The sequence below is a fragment of the Chelonia mydas genome, chromosome 8 (assembly GCF_015237465.2).
Source record: "Chelonia mydas isolate rCheMyd1 chromosome 8, rCheMyd1.pri.v2, whole genome shotgun sequence".
Lineage (NCBI taxonomy): Eukaryota > Metazoa > Chordata > Testudines > Cheloniidae > Chelonia > Chelonia mydas.
Window position 1 is genome coordinate 21,539,348 of NC_057854.1, and position 15,559 is coordinate 21,554,906.

The window sequence follows — 15,559 nt, forward strand, 5'->3', positions numbered from 1 at the left end:
TGAACAGATGTGGGGGCAGGCACTGATGGTTGAGCAGGAGAAGGGAAGCTGGCGGTATCATTGGAGGCAGTCAGAAGAAGGGTTGTTCTGAGAAGCTCCTCTTGCAGGTAAGTGTCCCTGGCAGGGCATAAGGCTCAGAGGGCTGGACAGATATCTGCTCCCAGGCCTGCAATGCCTTGGACAAGCGCACAGGAGAGCTGCACAGAGCATGGCTGGCAGGACGCTGAGCTGCTCAGCTTAGCATTAAATACCCCAAGGGGTTGCTGGACTTCCGCTGAATGTTCAAGTCTCTCCAAGCACCATGCAAGTCCGGTCCGCCCCTCCAAGTGCAGACCCAGCCCCCCTGACTGTAAGCTAGACTCCCCACACAGCTTAGCTGTTCTGTTCTACAATTTGGTGCTAGGGGAGGGAGCCTGGGGTATTAGAGCATGGAACCAGATTAATCCGTGTTGTGGCAGGTGCCACAGACTTCCTGTGTGACCTTGGAGCACCAAGTCACTACCCTTCCCCTGACTCGGTTTCCCCACTTGTAAAATAGGGATGGTGATACTGCCCAATGGCACAGAGGGACTGTGGGGCATTAATGTCAATAAAGTGCTTTGAGATAATCTTGGCACTTTCCCCTGCCTCATTCCTGGGTGCCCAGATCCCTCTGCTGAGCTTGTGGAATGAGAGGGCATATAAGAGAGCCTGAAGCATGAGTTTGCACTCCCGAGTTGATGCAGTGATGTTAAATCACACACACACCCTGCCAGGGCTTTGGGGCCCATCCATTTGCAGACCAGAATTAGCTCTTTGTCTGCCCCATCAAGCAAGCAGCGCCCCTTGGCCACTCAGCCCTCGACAGGCATTTTCATGCATCATTCAGCCATGCCACCTGCATGGCAGTTCTAACGGCAGTCTCTTTCTCCTGGAGAAGTTAATGGGCTGAGATTAGTCCTGTTCCTGTCTCCAGCATCAGCAGCTCTGTGCTCCTACACCCATTCCTATTTTCCAGGGCTATGAATGCCTTTGCCATGACAAGGCAGCAGGAGCAGCAGCTGAATCCTGCTGATTCTTGATTTCTTTTAAAAGAAACAAACTGAAGAGGCACCTGTCACCCATGGGAGGTTCCTGGGGTGGTTTAAAAGCTCCTGGTAACAGTCCCAAGTCACGGGCAAAACTAAGGGAGCAGAAGATCCACCATCCAGGCCGGATGGATTGTGCCACTGAATGCTCGGTTGCCTGCTCTGCTACTCTCTGCAGTTGCACCACCTTGCAGCAGAGCTCCCGGGCTGAAGGGGGGATTTCACTGGAAAACCCTCAGTTCTGTACCCCTGCTCAAAGGACAATCCCTGGAGCGTGTGGTGCTTTATTGGTATTGAAAGAGAGTCAGGGTGAAAGTCAGACTCGTAATCATGACACTCACCTCATGCTGGTGCCACTGTTATCTGGTGCCACAGCAGGTGAAGGAGGGGGTGGTGGCTGCCTTTCCAAACCTGGCACAGCAGCCTTGGGGCCAGGCTTATCCATTAGAGCCACTGGACAGCTACTGCAGCTACGTGGCCTCTTTCCTAGCCAAGCCTGCAGGAAGAGCTTGCCAGTGCGTAAGCCCTAGGGCTGGGGCTGGGTGGAGGAAGTTTGCACGGCTCCTGTCCCCAGCATGCCTGGCGCTAGCTAATACTACCTGGCGATCACTTTCATGAGCACTAAAGCAATTAACATTTAAAAAACCTTTTACATTTGTAAAGGCACAATGTAGAGGGAAGAGGGATGTGCCTGACCCTGTTTAGGTGCCATCAGGTGTGGTGGGCAGGGCAAGGGAATAATGCAGCTCTTGGATTAGCCTAATCCATGTCCGGTCGTGCCAGGCTGCTCTGCACTGGAATCATCTTGCTGGCCAGTTCCTTTGACCATTGGGTGCGGCCTACAGTTTCCTCTCAGCAGGGCCCATCCCTTTCCAAAACCAGGAGGCTTCATCCTGGACTGGGCCCGCAGCCCAACAGTGACATCTTGTGGGGCTGAAGGAGGTGCCCACCGGCCCCTCAGCATTTCAGAGCTGGCCAGCTGTGGAAAGGGAGGAACCTACTGAGATGTCTGCAGTTCCCAGGCCAGATCCCCGCCCCCAAGGCTCCTGATCAAGTTTTTGGAACAATCACATTTGAGAGACTACGGCTGAAGAATTCTTGCTAGGTTTTCCCGGAGACCTCCCGGTGTGCACTGGGATGTGGCTGGTGACTTCTATAGAGAAGTCCAGCCCAACGGGCTATGTTGGTCAAAGGAGTTAGTACTTCACCTTAATGCTTGTTCTCTGAGGCTTAATTCAAAGCTCCCATGTGCGTAGGCCAAGTTGCAACCATTTAAAAAAAAAAGGTAGGGCTGTAGGAAAGGGAGGAATGTGAAAACCAGGAGTGAAGATACAGGGGCACCGAGGGGACCTTGTAAAAGTGACTGGGGGAGCACATGGCCTCACTCCCTGCATGCCCTCAGCTGCTGTTCCTATGGGATTGGGTGCAGCATGCACTGGAGTGTTCCAAGTGCTTTGCTGAGATGCTGTGACCATGCTAGCCCAGGCCGACCCCCCCAGTGACTTCACTTTGACTCAGGAAAGTCCCACCTCGTGGCACCTCTCGGAAGCTCTTGGAGGAAACATGCCCAGCTTGTGAAGGTGCTCACTGAGCTGACTGTTCTCCCCTTGGGGCTGTTTTCTCCCTCTCTAGTGTGCGGCTGTGACCTGGCCCAATCAGGCTTCTTCTTTAAGAATGGAGAATACATCTGCACCCATGACTACCAGCAGCTCTATGGGACCCGCTGCGACAGCTGCCGCGACTTCATCACTGGAGAGGTCATCTCTGCCCTGGGCAGGACATACCACCCCAAGTGCTTTGTCTGCAGCATGTGCAGGTGAGTTGGACATGCAGCTGCAGGGTACCACACCCCCTCCCCAGGGGCAGGCCAATGCCTGAAGCTGGGAAGGCACTGCTGGTTTTCAGGCCAGTGCTGGGGCAAAGGACCCGTCTCAGCAATGCCCTGAATGTATTTTGTAGCTTGGTGTAATGGGTGCCCTAAGACATAGCAAACATGATATTCCCACCGGGGACATTGCAATGGGTGGTGCGGGGGGGGGGGGGAGGGGCGCGGCGGTGATGACGATGACATACATCAATTCTTTGGATCTTCTCTCCTTACTCCACTTTGCCCAAAGTCTGGCATCCCAATAAGCAAGTCTTCCATTTCCTGCCTCAGTGAAAGCCACAGGGAAGCAGCGAAGCAAGTCAGAACCCTCACCTTTCACCCCTGGGGAGCTGGGTTCCAATCCTGGATAAGTGTACTAGTGAAAGTAGCTTTGGTGAATTCCTAACCAGACCCTCTGGCTTTGCACAATCCCCACCTTGGCTGAATGGAGATAATCTGTTCATCACACAGGACTGGAATAGCCTGGTGCAAAGGGCAGGGCTGAGGTGCATTGATGGAGCTGCAGGGGTGCAGGACTGAAATAGCAGGGTGCTACGGGCAGGGCTGAGGTGCATTGATGGAGCTGCGGGGGTGCAGGACTGGAATAGCAGGGTGCTAAGGGCAGGGCTGAGGTGCATTGATGGAGCTGCGGGGGTGCGGGACTGGAATAGCAGGGTGCTAAGGGCATGGCTGAAGTGCATTGACGGAGCTGCGGGGGTGCAGGACTGGAATAGCAGGGTGCTAAGGGCAGGGCTGAGGTGCATTGAGGGAGCTGTGGGGGTGCAGGACTAGAATAGCAGGTGCTAAGGGCAGGGGTGAGGTGTGGTAGCAGCATCATGTGGGAGAAGCTTACAATGGCCTTGCCATTCAGAGACACTGCACAGAACTGTGTTTTCGAAAGAATGAACTAAACCAACTAACTAACTAGCAGGAGAGCTTGTTCCTCCGCAGAGGTGTTGCTAAGGTCTTCATGGCCATATGTCTCCCTGAGCCAGCGTGTGCAAAGGAATGAGCTGACTTGCTGTGGCTTTTCCTTTTCGCACTGCTGGTAATTACTGCCAAGGCACATGAGCTGGACTGAGAGCATGTCAGGATCTGACGTGTTAAATGTTAGTACAAGGTGAATAAACGTTACTGCAGACGCTGAAGGGGTCTGACATTTGGGGTTCAACCCAGATCTGTAAGGGGTTGTGTCACCACCTCCCTTGCAGCTCTGGGTGTCTTAAATGCATGCTATGTTGCTGTTGCTCTCAGCCCGGAGACCAACAGCCAGCATACACGCACACAGGTCACATCTCCCTTCCAGTTACTGTTTGCTGCAGGGTGACACCAACACCCCGTCCCAAATATCCCCAAAACTGTCTCCCTGCCGTGTCCAGCCCTCTGCTGAAACGCTCACAGAAGAGAAACAGCAGTGTATTATCTGGACTGGAGCTAACAATCACTTCAGTTCAATTAAAGCACTGGGTTGGTTTAGGCAGAAGTGAAACGAGTTTATTTAATCAAAAAGAGAGAGATAAAGGTAGAAAGAGTTACAAACAACCCTCCCCAAAGTAAAAATACCCCTTCTAATGGCTAAGGCCTAACTTAACAAGCTACAGTCTTTGTTCAAGGTAGTTTCCTCAGCAATCTTCCTCCTCCAGCAATGGCTGGGTAGCTCTTAATCAGGCTCCCCACAGATTCCCGGGCACTGATTTTCCTTGTCTTCTCAGGTGAAGGATAACTTAGGGGTTCGCTCCCCCTGTCTTTATAGTCCAGTGAACCTTTGAAATGTGTTCTTCGGAAATGTATCCCCAGATAAAGTTCCTTTCCCTGCTGGGTGTGAATGCCAGGCTGTCTGGTGTAGACACCAGGCTGTCTTCTCTCCTGCTGGTGATTTTCACAATGCAAATTATCTCTTCCTGCAACAGCCCATACCAATGAATACCCCATTGAATTTGGCCACACCTGCTCTGAGGTGTTGGCCTCTTTTCTTTGTCTGGAGAAAACCAGTTTTTAGCTCCCCCTGACGTGCCTGGTTTAAACACATTTCAGTCACATATTTCCAGCATCTATCGATTTGTGGGTTTACTGTATACAGATCAGGCAGGAATATTAATTATCAGTGAGTTATTAGTTTTCCAGTGATATATTGCATGCCACGTTTTGGGTATATCTCATGACAATAGTGTGTTGGGTGTAGTGAGTCTGTCAGTCCTGAGAAGAGTTGCTGACACGGAGCAGTGAACCACCAGCTGTGTGTCACAGGGAGCTATTAATGTCCATGGGGAACTGTAAATCTGTCTGAAGAGGGCTAGACACTGTTCCTCTAGGGCAGCTCTGAGCAGTGCTGGAGAGGGTCGGGTCTATTACTTTAACATTGTGAGTGAATCAAGGGACCATTAAAGGAAGCGGATTAGAACCAGGCACTGGACAGGCTCCCCTGAAACTGCCCTTTCAGGGCACCTCATTCCTGACTCACATCACCCCTGCTACTCCAGTCCTAGGACCCCCAACCCAGCTCTGGTGCAGCCTCTCAATGCTAATCCGTAGCCCACTATGCTATTCCTATCTGGCTCTGTACTCTGACACCCAGGCACTGAAACTCACCCTCCCCACCAACAGCGCCTTACTCTGTGTGCCCTGCCACCTGAGCAGAGCAGCAGTGCAGAGACAACCATCTGTGTTTGCCTGTGTGACTGTGTGCGTGTCCGTGTCTCTGTGCGGGTGTTGTCCCTGTGGACATCTGCGCCTTTGTGTGGCTGTATTCCTGCATGTTTTTGATGCATTCCTCTATACTTGGCACTGGTGCGACCGCTGCTGCAATGCTGCGTCCAGTTCTGGTGTCCACAGTTCAAGAAGGATGTTGATAAATTGGAGAGGATCCAGGGAGGAGCCACGAAAATGATTAAAGGATTAAAAATCATGCCTGATAGTGATAGACTCAAGGAGCTCAATCTATTGAGTTTACCAGATAGATGGTTAAGGAGTTTCTTGATTACAGTCTATATGTACCTACATGGGGAACAAATATTTGATAGTGAGCTCTTCAATCTAACAGAGAAAGGTATAACACAGTCCAGACAAATTCAGACTGGAAATAAGGCACACATTTTTAATAGTGAGCGTAATTAGCTACTGGAACAACTTACCAAGGGTTGTGGTGGATTCTCCATGACATTTTTATTTTTAAATGGAGATTGGATGTTTTTCTAAAAGATCTGCTCCAGGAATTACTTTTGGGAGTTCTCTGGCCTGTGTTCTATATGAGGTCAAACTAGATAATCATTGTGGTCCCTTGTGCCTTTGGAATCCATTAATGTTTGTGCATGTCTCTCTCCATGTTTTGCACCCATATCTCTGGGGGTGGGTGCATGCCTCTGTGTGTGGTTGTGTTCAGCTGTGGGTGTGTGCGTTCTCCAGGGGGAGGTATCTCTATGTGTGTAGCTGTGGTTGGATGTAGGGGTGTACACTTCTGCTGGTGTATGTCTCACTGTGTGGTTGATTGTTGGTGTGTGCATTCATCTAGGTGCGTGTGTACATTTCCTATATCACCATTTTTCATCAGGGGAAGAAAACAATCCTTTGTCTTGCCTCAATCCTCCCCCTGACAAGCTGACACCCTGCTTGCTCTGCCCCTTAGACCCTTTCTTCTTCTCCCAAGATCTTCCCCACACCTGCTCCGTCCTTCCCTTGGACAGCCTGATCTCACCAGGGGAGAAACTAGGAAAGAGACAGGTGCAGCTCAGCTCTTTGCAACCACTCCTGAGTGGGACCGAGACTGCTGCAGCTGGTGCCCCTGCCCTGAATGACTGCCCCATGAGGGAATAAACGGAGGCCCAGGGATGGGATTAGAAGGACAGACTAACCCAGGGAGCAGCCATGAAGCCTAGCTGGAGCTCTAAGCAGGGGAGGTGTGTTTCTTATGCTTTCCTGCCTTCTCTGTGGCTGCAGGAAGCCATTCCCCATTGGAGACAAAGTGACATTCAGCGGGAAAGACTGCGTCTGCCAAGCCTGTTCCCATTCGCTGATCAGCACCAAGCCTATCAAGATTCACGGGCCGAGCCGTAAGTTGGATAGATTTGATCTTGCTCTCTCATGTGTGCTGTCTGTAAAGGGTTAATGACAGGTGATCCTGCAGGTTCTGATCCCTGGTGCTATCATGTGACCTGGCAGAGAGAGCCCATCTTGGAGCAATTGCTTCATGCTAGGTCATTATGGCTGCGGTAACCTGTGTCTTTAAGAGACCCAGCGATAGCAGGTACCAGGAAGAGAAGCAGCTGGATCCATATGTGGGGCCAGCAATGTGATCTGTTTGCTCCCTGGTGTTTCCTTAAATGTACTCAGAGGCTATGAGAAGAGTTGTACAATGTTTCCTACCACAGTTACAGATCCACGCTTTCCCATCCCCACAAGCAATCAGAGATCCTATTAGAACACGGACACTCAACCAGGGCAGAGGACTTCTCTTGTGGTGCACATGCCCAATGCTGGATTTCTCCCCGGTGCTGGAAATAACGGGAAGGGCCCCAGTACTGCAGTGTAGTGGAGCACTGGTGAAGTGGGTGTGGTTAGGGTTCATTTGTGGAGCTGGTGGGGGACGCAGCTCAGACAGGGCATCTCCCAGTTCCACCTGGTCTTTCCCTATGGCCCACTGGTGTCTGGAAATCTCATGTTGTATTCATGACCTGGCAGGGCTTTGCTAGCGAGCCCTTTGCAGCCTGAGGCAGTCTGAAGTGGCGTTTCTGAAGACAGCACTAGATAGTTGGGACAATACCCAAACCCAAAATCTGCAGGGAGGGGAGGAAGGACAAGGTGCTGTGTTTCACCTCGCCTGTGTAAGTCCGAGGTGGGATTGCCCTGTTAAGGGAAGGCAAGGAGTAGGAGGACAAGTCACTCCTCCTGCCCTTGCTCCCAGGAGGTACAAGCCAGGCACTCTGTGACACCTGAGAGCAAGATTCAGTGCACTTGTTACGATCAACAGGTAACTGAACAATGTAGAAGCTGGGGCTGCCAGCAGCTGCTCTGGAAAAGCAGGGTCTTGCTTGCTCACTTGTGTTCTTCCTCAGAAATGTACTAAGCTCCAGGGGTCTCCCTCTGTACATGAACAGCACCACCCAGGGGAAACAGGCACTGGTTTTAGCTAGGGTTTTATTTACTCACTTCACCCTGCTATGGTAGCTGGGTTTGAACGGCCACCTCCCAAACCCTCACGCAGGGCCTGATCCAAAGCCCATTGGGGGCAGTGGAAAGCCTCCATTGGCTTTGATGGACTTTGGATTAGGCCTAGGATTGTCTTGTTGTTTCTTTTATATTTACAGTATCTTTCTTTTTTTCCTCTCTCTCTCTTTCTCGTTCTTTCTTTCTGTCTTGGTTCTCCCCAGTTACATTGCACTTTGGCTTTTAGAGCTCTCACCTCTTACCTCCTCCCTCCCTTTGTGTCTCTGTCTGCTCAGCTTAGCAGCCTGTGTGACTGCAAAGACTTTCCTTGCTGCTCTGTGGGCTGGCTAGGGGGCATCTGGCTTTGCCCTCAACCAAAGGTGGCTGAATGCCCAATATATGGCTAGGGGGTATGGGACTTTATGCCACTGATGAGCCATTCACAGAGGGAGCAGGCTGAGGCCCTTGTCCAAGGAAGGGGATTGCAATGAGTTAATAACTGGTCTATCCTTTGCTGGTACCCACATATACAGTGTATGCTGCCATCCAAGTCATGGGAGAACTGCATCAGCATAATTCTTGCGCAGATGGCAGAAGACTGAGATAAATGGGAGCCATGCCATCCCCTGGTGACCAAACTCCTGTCATATCAGCTGTACCACACTGCTGAGCGGCAGGAGCATAAGCCCTCACTGCAGCACCAGTAAGGGACACCCCTGAGACCAGCAGGAGTCACTCACTGCTCTGCCAGGACAGTCTGGCGGGAGTCCTGCAAATGTTGCACTGTTCAGCAGGTGCCCAAGAGAGCATAGCAGTGTCAGCTGGTGGGTGGCAGACAGGGTGTGTTGGGCAGTGCCAGCCCTGCATTTGTGGAGAAGTTTGCATATGTGTTTGCCGTAGAGGTTAGCAGGTGACAGCTCAAATGGAGGGAGATTCAGACTCTCAGAAGAACAATGTCCATTTTTAGAAACTGCCATGGAAGACTTCTTCCTTCTGTTTCTCTTTGTTTTCAATGGGATTTTCATGCAAAGAAGTCTGTGGATCAGAATGTGAAAGTCACAGCACTGACCCAGTGAACCCAGACAGACCCCACGGCACTGGCTGATCTGCCCTCACACCACTGGGCAGGGGAAGTGGTGGCTTTTTGCTTTCCCACTCGAGGCCTAAGGCCAAGGTGTGGGCCCCTGAACTGTGGAGTTTCCCATTGTGGGCTTGATTCGCATTAGCCATAGCTCTCGGATTCAGGGAGCTCTTGCATTGGAGGTGTGGGGGAAAGCAGAGGGGGGAAAACCCAATTTATGATTTAAATCTAGTTCATTTTAATTTCAGTTTGATTTAAGGGGGTCTGGTTTGCTCCGAACTTGGGAACCCATAAACAGTAGGTCCCCCACTTCTCTCTCGTGTGTCCACTCCATTCCATGACCCCCACCAACTGAGCTGAGGCTACAGTTACGCTGGACAGGATTTTAAAATGTATCTAGGCTATAACCCTTCCTGCTTCAAGGCATGAGCCAGCCACTTACTGATGGGGTCAAGAAGAAACATCCCCTCCAGGCAGGTTATCCCATTACTGTCTGTTACAGTGCTTCCTCTGAGGCATTTGGTACTGACCACGGGCAGACATGGGGAACCGGACTGGAGAGGCCACTTGTTTGATCTGGTGTGAACCTAGCTCAGGGGTCTGGCCTTGGCATCGTGTTACAGTGTGCTCCTGTCGGCCCCAGGCATGAGAGGCAAGTGAACCCATTGCCCCAGTGGGGACACTCCTGGCAGAGCTGGACATGACAGACCCCAGATGGTGGTGATGAAAGCAGCAAGGCCAGTTTTATCCGAGCTAGAGCAGACTAGCGCTGAGTCAGCACAAGGTTGCTTTTTTTTTTTTCCCCCCCACCACTACCCCCCAGTGTCCATTAGGAGGCTCTTGGCAGAGAGGAAGGGAAGGGGAGCCACGTGTGTCATCTGTTTCCTCCCAACCCCTTCCATCTCCTCTCCCGGTCAGGTGCCCTGGAGACCATAGCTTCTGAAATCCACTCTCAGACGCTCCTCGGCTAGGCTGCAGTGCTGAGGTTAGCCGAGGGCAGCATGGATTATTCATAACTAGCTGCAGGCGGCATCCAGGATGTGCATGAGCCAAGACAGTTTCTCTCACTGCTCCTGGCCTGCACCCTTATCACCTCCATGGCACTGCAGCCAGCTGGGGACTGCAGAGCCTCGGACCCCTGGGGGAGATGAGGGAAGTGCCACTGTGGTCTAGTAGCAAAAGCAAGAGTAAGTTCTCAGATGAGGACGTCCCCAAAGAAGGCTGCAGGCTGCTTCTGCAAGTCTCCTCCAAAGCCTCCTGACTGCCAACATAACAGGAGCAAATCTGAAAGGCGCGTGAGCAGCAAACCCGGGGGAGTGGTGCCATGTAGGGGCACGTGCCAGAGCACAGCAGAGAATGACTAATGTTGAGAAGAGGTTAATTGGGCTGCTGCTCTTTGTGCCAGGTATATAGGGTCAAAATGTCCCTCCAGTGCTGCCCAATGAGGCAGATGCATGGGGGTAAAATGCAGCTGCAAGGCTGCCCTGAAGTGTGCTGGGTAAAACACACCTTTGGTGCTGTCAAGATTACCACTCAGTTGGCTTGCAATGCACCTTATTTGTTGCATTCGTGTAGCACAGGGGACTGAAATCTCCCTGGAGACCGGCAGCAAAGAGGTTAAAAAGGAACACCTTGTCCATGTATCACACAGACTCCTGAAATCCTAGAGAGTCCCTGATGTGAGAGAGAGAGAGAGAGAGACGGGCAGAGAGGAGTCAAAGCCAGGGCTCTAAGGCCCATATGCTTCCTGCTTCCAGCCTTGATGGGAGCCCAGGGAAATGGGAAAGGAAGGAAGGCTGGTAAATACTGCAGTGGACTGATGTAGACACAGCTTAGAGAACAGCCCTTCCTATGCTCGGCTTGCTGCCAGACACTTCCCACCATTGCTACCCGAGGGGGGAGCTATGCTAGGAGCAGTAATACAGATAGGATTCAAGGCCTGCCAGTATTTTAACCCCAGGGTCACCTAGCTCATGACCGAATGGGTAAATCTTGCTTGGCACCAGGGCTCCCACTGGTGGAGCCGAACTGCTGCTAGCAACATTGGGAAATTTTTGGCAAAGAGTCCCTGGCTACACCAGACTGCTGCATCCCCATCCACCCAAGCTGGGAAGTGGCTGTCACTGGTATTTATTCCCCTTCCAAACATGACTTCCTGCCAACATTCGCTCTAAGAATCTCAGAAAAGCAGCTCGAAAACCAGGACAAACCAAGCAGGTTGGCCGCGCCCCGAAGCCCACCAAGTGAGGCCATCTGCTTTGGGCAAGGCTGGGGGTGCCGGTTGCTCAGTAGGATCGTGGCATGTTCCCAGTGCATTTTGCCCATGTGCTGTCTGTGGTCCTGGCCACCCCACCCAGTTTTCCTCTGAGGAGCCCAGCTCTTTCTTAGCACCAACTGTGGAAGCTTGCTACGCAATACGCAAAGTGCTGGAACTCATTAGGGAAAGTGCTGAAGATGCATATTCCCATTAGAAGAAAAATGCAATGTGTGTTGGGATAGCTCTCATCGGAGGCCTCTCTCCCAGCACCCAAATCAGAGGGTGAAAAGGTGTCTGATTCTGGGAGAGAGTGGTTTGATTCTATATGTGTGTGTGTGCACGCACTTCTCTCTGATTCTGTGCATGGGAATTTGTGTGTGCCTGTGGGTATGTTCACACTGCAAGCTTGACTCTAGCAAGCCTGGCTAAAAATAGCAGTGAAGATAAAGTGGCATGGACCCTGGTGTGGACTATCAATGCAAGTATGTACTCCGGATTCTGGGCAAGCTTGTTCAATCCAGTGCCGGGGTCCATGCCGCTGGGTGTTCACTGCTATTTTCAGCTGCGCTAGCTAGAATAAAGCCAGTGCAGGTATGCCCACCTGAGCTGCAATCACACTGCCGAATGCCGTGCAGACCTACCCTCAGTGTGAGTCTGTGTGTGTATCTGTGTGCATTGCTATAAGTGTGGGGCTGTGCGTTTGATTCTCTCGGTGTGCACAGGATCCTGTCCCGGCTCCCAAGATTTTAGGGAATGATGGCACAAGTCAACAAAGTGTTTCAATATGTCCCCTCTAGCTTGGGCAGAGTTTGAAATATGCGAGTCACAGTGCCTTGCTCTAGATGACAGCAAGATGAGAGCGGGAGGGTGTTGCCAACTGTGTTGCCAACTCTTGCGATTTCCCAGAGGGTTTGCCAGCTGTGCCTTCGCCAGGCTGCAGAGCCCCCTGGGGCAGGAAGCTGTGGTGGTTTCATGCTCTGCCCCATCCCTTGTCTCCCCAGACTGTGCAGGCTGCAAGGAGGAGATCAAGCATGGCCAGTCGCTCCTGGCCCTGGAGAAGCAGTGGCACGTCAGCTGCTTCAAATGCCAAACCTGCGGGATCATCCTGACCGGCGAGTACATCAGCAAGTGAGTGTCTCCTCATCCCTTCCCGGCATCCTTCACTGCACCATGGCCACTCACTGGGGAGGGAGCAAGGAGGCCGAGGGCTAGTGTATGCCCCTGGGATTGCTGCAGGCTCACGACTTCCCTCGTCCTTCAGGCTGCAGGGGCTTCAGAAGCACATATCACAGAAATGGATTTTGGGTGGGGAGCCAGCTGATCACCTGTCTCCACACACACCCCCACAGCTGGGTGGGAAGGATGCATCCTGGAAGTGCTAGACACGTCTCTGAGGAGACTTGGGGAAGGGGCTCACCATGATGGGGAAGGGGATCATTGGAATCCCTCCAAGACATGCTACTGCGCAGGGAAAGGGCCGGCTGGTGAGTATGTGGCACGCATGCCCTCTTCCGAATGGAACAGCACATCTGCTCACATACCTGTCAGAGGCCGTAGTGCTGGTGCCCCGGGGCAGAGTCTCCATTAGCTCAAGTGGCCTGTGCTTTTGGCCCAGGCAGGCTGTCACTCTCCCTCACCCCTTGGTGGCTGTGGTGTGGGGCACAGCAGCGGCATCGAGGGCTGTGGGTCTCCGTGTGTATTTGTGACTGTCTGAGGCTGAGAGCAGGCAGCAGGGAAAGGGTTTCTTTCTCTGCATGCTGGCCAGCTGCAGGGTTTCTGGCACAGCCTTTGCTCATGAAGCATGCCCACTGTCAGGCTTTTACAGTCCAGGCTAGATGGCCCCTAGGAGGCTGCAGGCAAATTCAGTAACATTAGCAGGCAAGAGCAACTCTATTGTACCCTCGTACCACTCCTCTCCTCCTCCTCAGACTCCAGAGCACAGCTTAGCTGCCCCAGGAGTCCCACTCCATCCCCTCCTCAGAAGCTGGTCAAGGGCCAGCAGTTCCAAATAATTATCATAGAATCATAGAATCATAGAATATCAGGGTTGGAAGGGACCTCAGGAGGTCATCTAGTCCAACCCCCTGCTCAGAGCAGGACCAATCCCCAACTAAATCATCCCAGCCAGGGCTTTGTCAAGCCTGACCTTAAAAACTTCTAAGGAAGGAGATTCCACCACCTCCCGAGGTAACGCATTCCAGTGTTTCACCACCCTCCTAGTGAAAAAGTTTTTCCTAATATCCAACCTAAACCTCCCCCACTGCAACTTGAGACCATTATTCCTCGTTCTGTCATCTGCTACCACTGAGAATAGTCTAGATCCATCCTCTTTGGAACCCCCTTTCAGGTAGTTGAAAGCAACTATCAAATCCCCCCTCATTCTTCTCTTCCGCAGACTAAACAACCCCAGTTCCCTCAGCCTCTCCTCATAAGCCATGTGTTCCAGTCCCCTAATCATTTTTGTTGCCCTCCGCTGGACTCTTTCCAGTTTTTCCACATCCTTCTTGTAGTGTGGGGCCCAAAACTGGACACAGTACTCCAGATGAGGCCTGACCAATGTCGAATAGAGGGGAACGATCACGTCCCTTGATCTGCTGGCAATGCCCCTACGTATACATTCCAAAATGCCATTGGCCTTCTTGGCAACAAGGGCACACTGTTGACTCATATCCAGCTTCTCATCCACTGTAACCTCTAGGTCCTTTTCTGCAGAACTGCTGCCTAGCCATTCGGTCCCTAGTCTGTAGCGGTACATGGGATTCTTCCATCCTAAGTGCAGGACTCTGCACTTGTCCTTGTTGAACCTCATCAGATTTCTTTTGGCCCAATCCTCTAATTTGTCTAGGTCCCTCTGTATCTTATTCCTACCCTCCAGCGTATCTACCTCTCCTCCCAGTATAGTGTCATCTGCAAACTTGCTGAGGGTGCAATCCACACCATCCTCCAGATCATTAATGAAGATATTAAACAAAACCGGCCTGAGGACCGACCCTTGGGGCACTCCACTTGATACCTGCTGCCAACTAGACATGGAGCCACTGATCGCTACCCATTGAGCCCGACAATCTAGCCAGCTTTCTAGCCACCTTATAGTCCATTCATCCAGCCCATACTTCTTTAACTTACTGGCAAGAATACTGTGGGAGACCGTGTCAAAAGCTTTGCTAAAGTCAAGGAACAACATGTCCACTGCTTTCCCCTCATCCACAGAGCCAGTTATCTTGTCATAGAAGGCAATTAGATTAGTCAGGCATGACTTGCCCTTGGTGAATCCATGCTGACTGTTCCTGATAGTGCTCTCCTCTAAGTGCTTCATTGAGGACCTGCTCCATGATTTTTCCAGGGACTGAGGTGAGGCTGACTGGCCTGTAGTTCCCCAGATCCTCCTTCTTCCCTTTTTTAAAGACGGGCACTACATTAGCCTTTTTCCAGTCTTCCGGGACCTCCCCCGATCGCCATGAGTTTTCAAAGATAATGGCCGATGGCTCTGCTATCACATCCGCCAACTCCTTTAGCACTCTCGGATGCAGCACATCTGGCCCCAGGGACTTGTGCTCATCCAGCTTTTCTAAATAGTCCCGAACCACTTTCTTCACAGAGGGATGGTCACCTCCTCCCCATGCTGTGCTGCCCAGTGCAGCAGTCTGGGAGCTGACCTTGTTCGTGAAGACAGAGGCAAAAAAAGCATTGAGTACATTAGCTTTTTCCACATCCTCTGTCACTAGGTTGCCTCCCTCATTCAGTAAGGGGCCCACACTTTCCTTGACTTTCTTCTTGTTGCTAACATACCTGAAGAAACCCTTCTTGTTACTCTTAACATCTCTTGCTAGCTGCAACTCCAGGTGTGATTTGGCCTTCCTGATTTCACTCCTGCATGCCCGAGCAATATTTTTATACTCTTCCCTCGTCATTTGTTCAATCTTCCACTTCTTGTAAGCTTCTTTTTTGTGTTTAAGATCAGCAAGGATTTCACTGTTAAGCCAAGCTGGTCGTTTGCCATATTTACTGTTCTTTCTACACATCAGGATGGTTTGTCCCTATAACCTCAATAAGGATTCTTTAAAATACAGCCAGCTCTCCTGGACTCCTTTCCCCCTCATGTTATTCTCCCAGGGGATCCTGCCTATCAGTTCCCTGAGGGAGTCAAA

The 15,559-nt window shown here is 51.6% G+C and overlaps 1 protein-coding gene across 10 annotated transcripts in view; it reads left to right on the forward strand.

Annotated features, from left to right (window-relative positions):
* The window catches only part of ABLIM3 (actin binding LIM protein family member 3), a 108,358-nt gene that overhangs the window by 58,519 nt on the left and 34,280 nt on the right, over window positions 1–15,559 (forward strand). For all 10 annotated transcript variants that reach the window (XR_006283308.1, XR_006283309.1, XM_007062376.4 and 7 more), the window contains exons 3-5: window positions 2,700–2,883; window positions 6,868–6,980; window positions 12,413–12,539. Coding sequence is in view for 8 of the 10 variants with exons in the window: in XM_007062376.4 (XP_007062438.3) it covers window positions 2,700–2,883; window positions 6,868–6,980; window positions 12,413–12,539 (424 nt within the window). In the remaining 2 variants the exon portion in view is untranslated. The remainder of the gene's footprint in view (window positions 1–2,699; window positions 2,884–6,867; window positions 6,981–12,412; window positions 12,540–15,559) is intronic.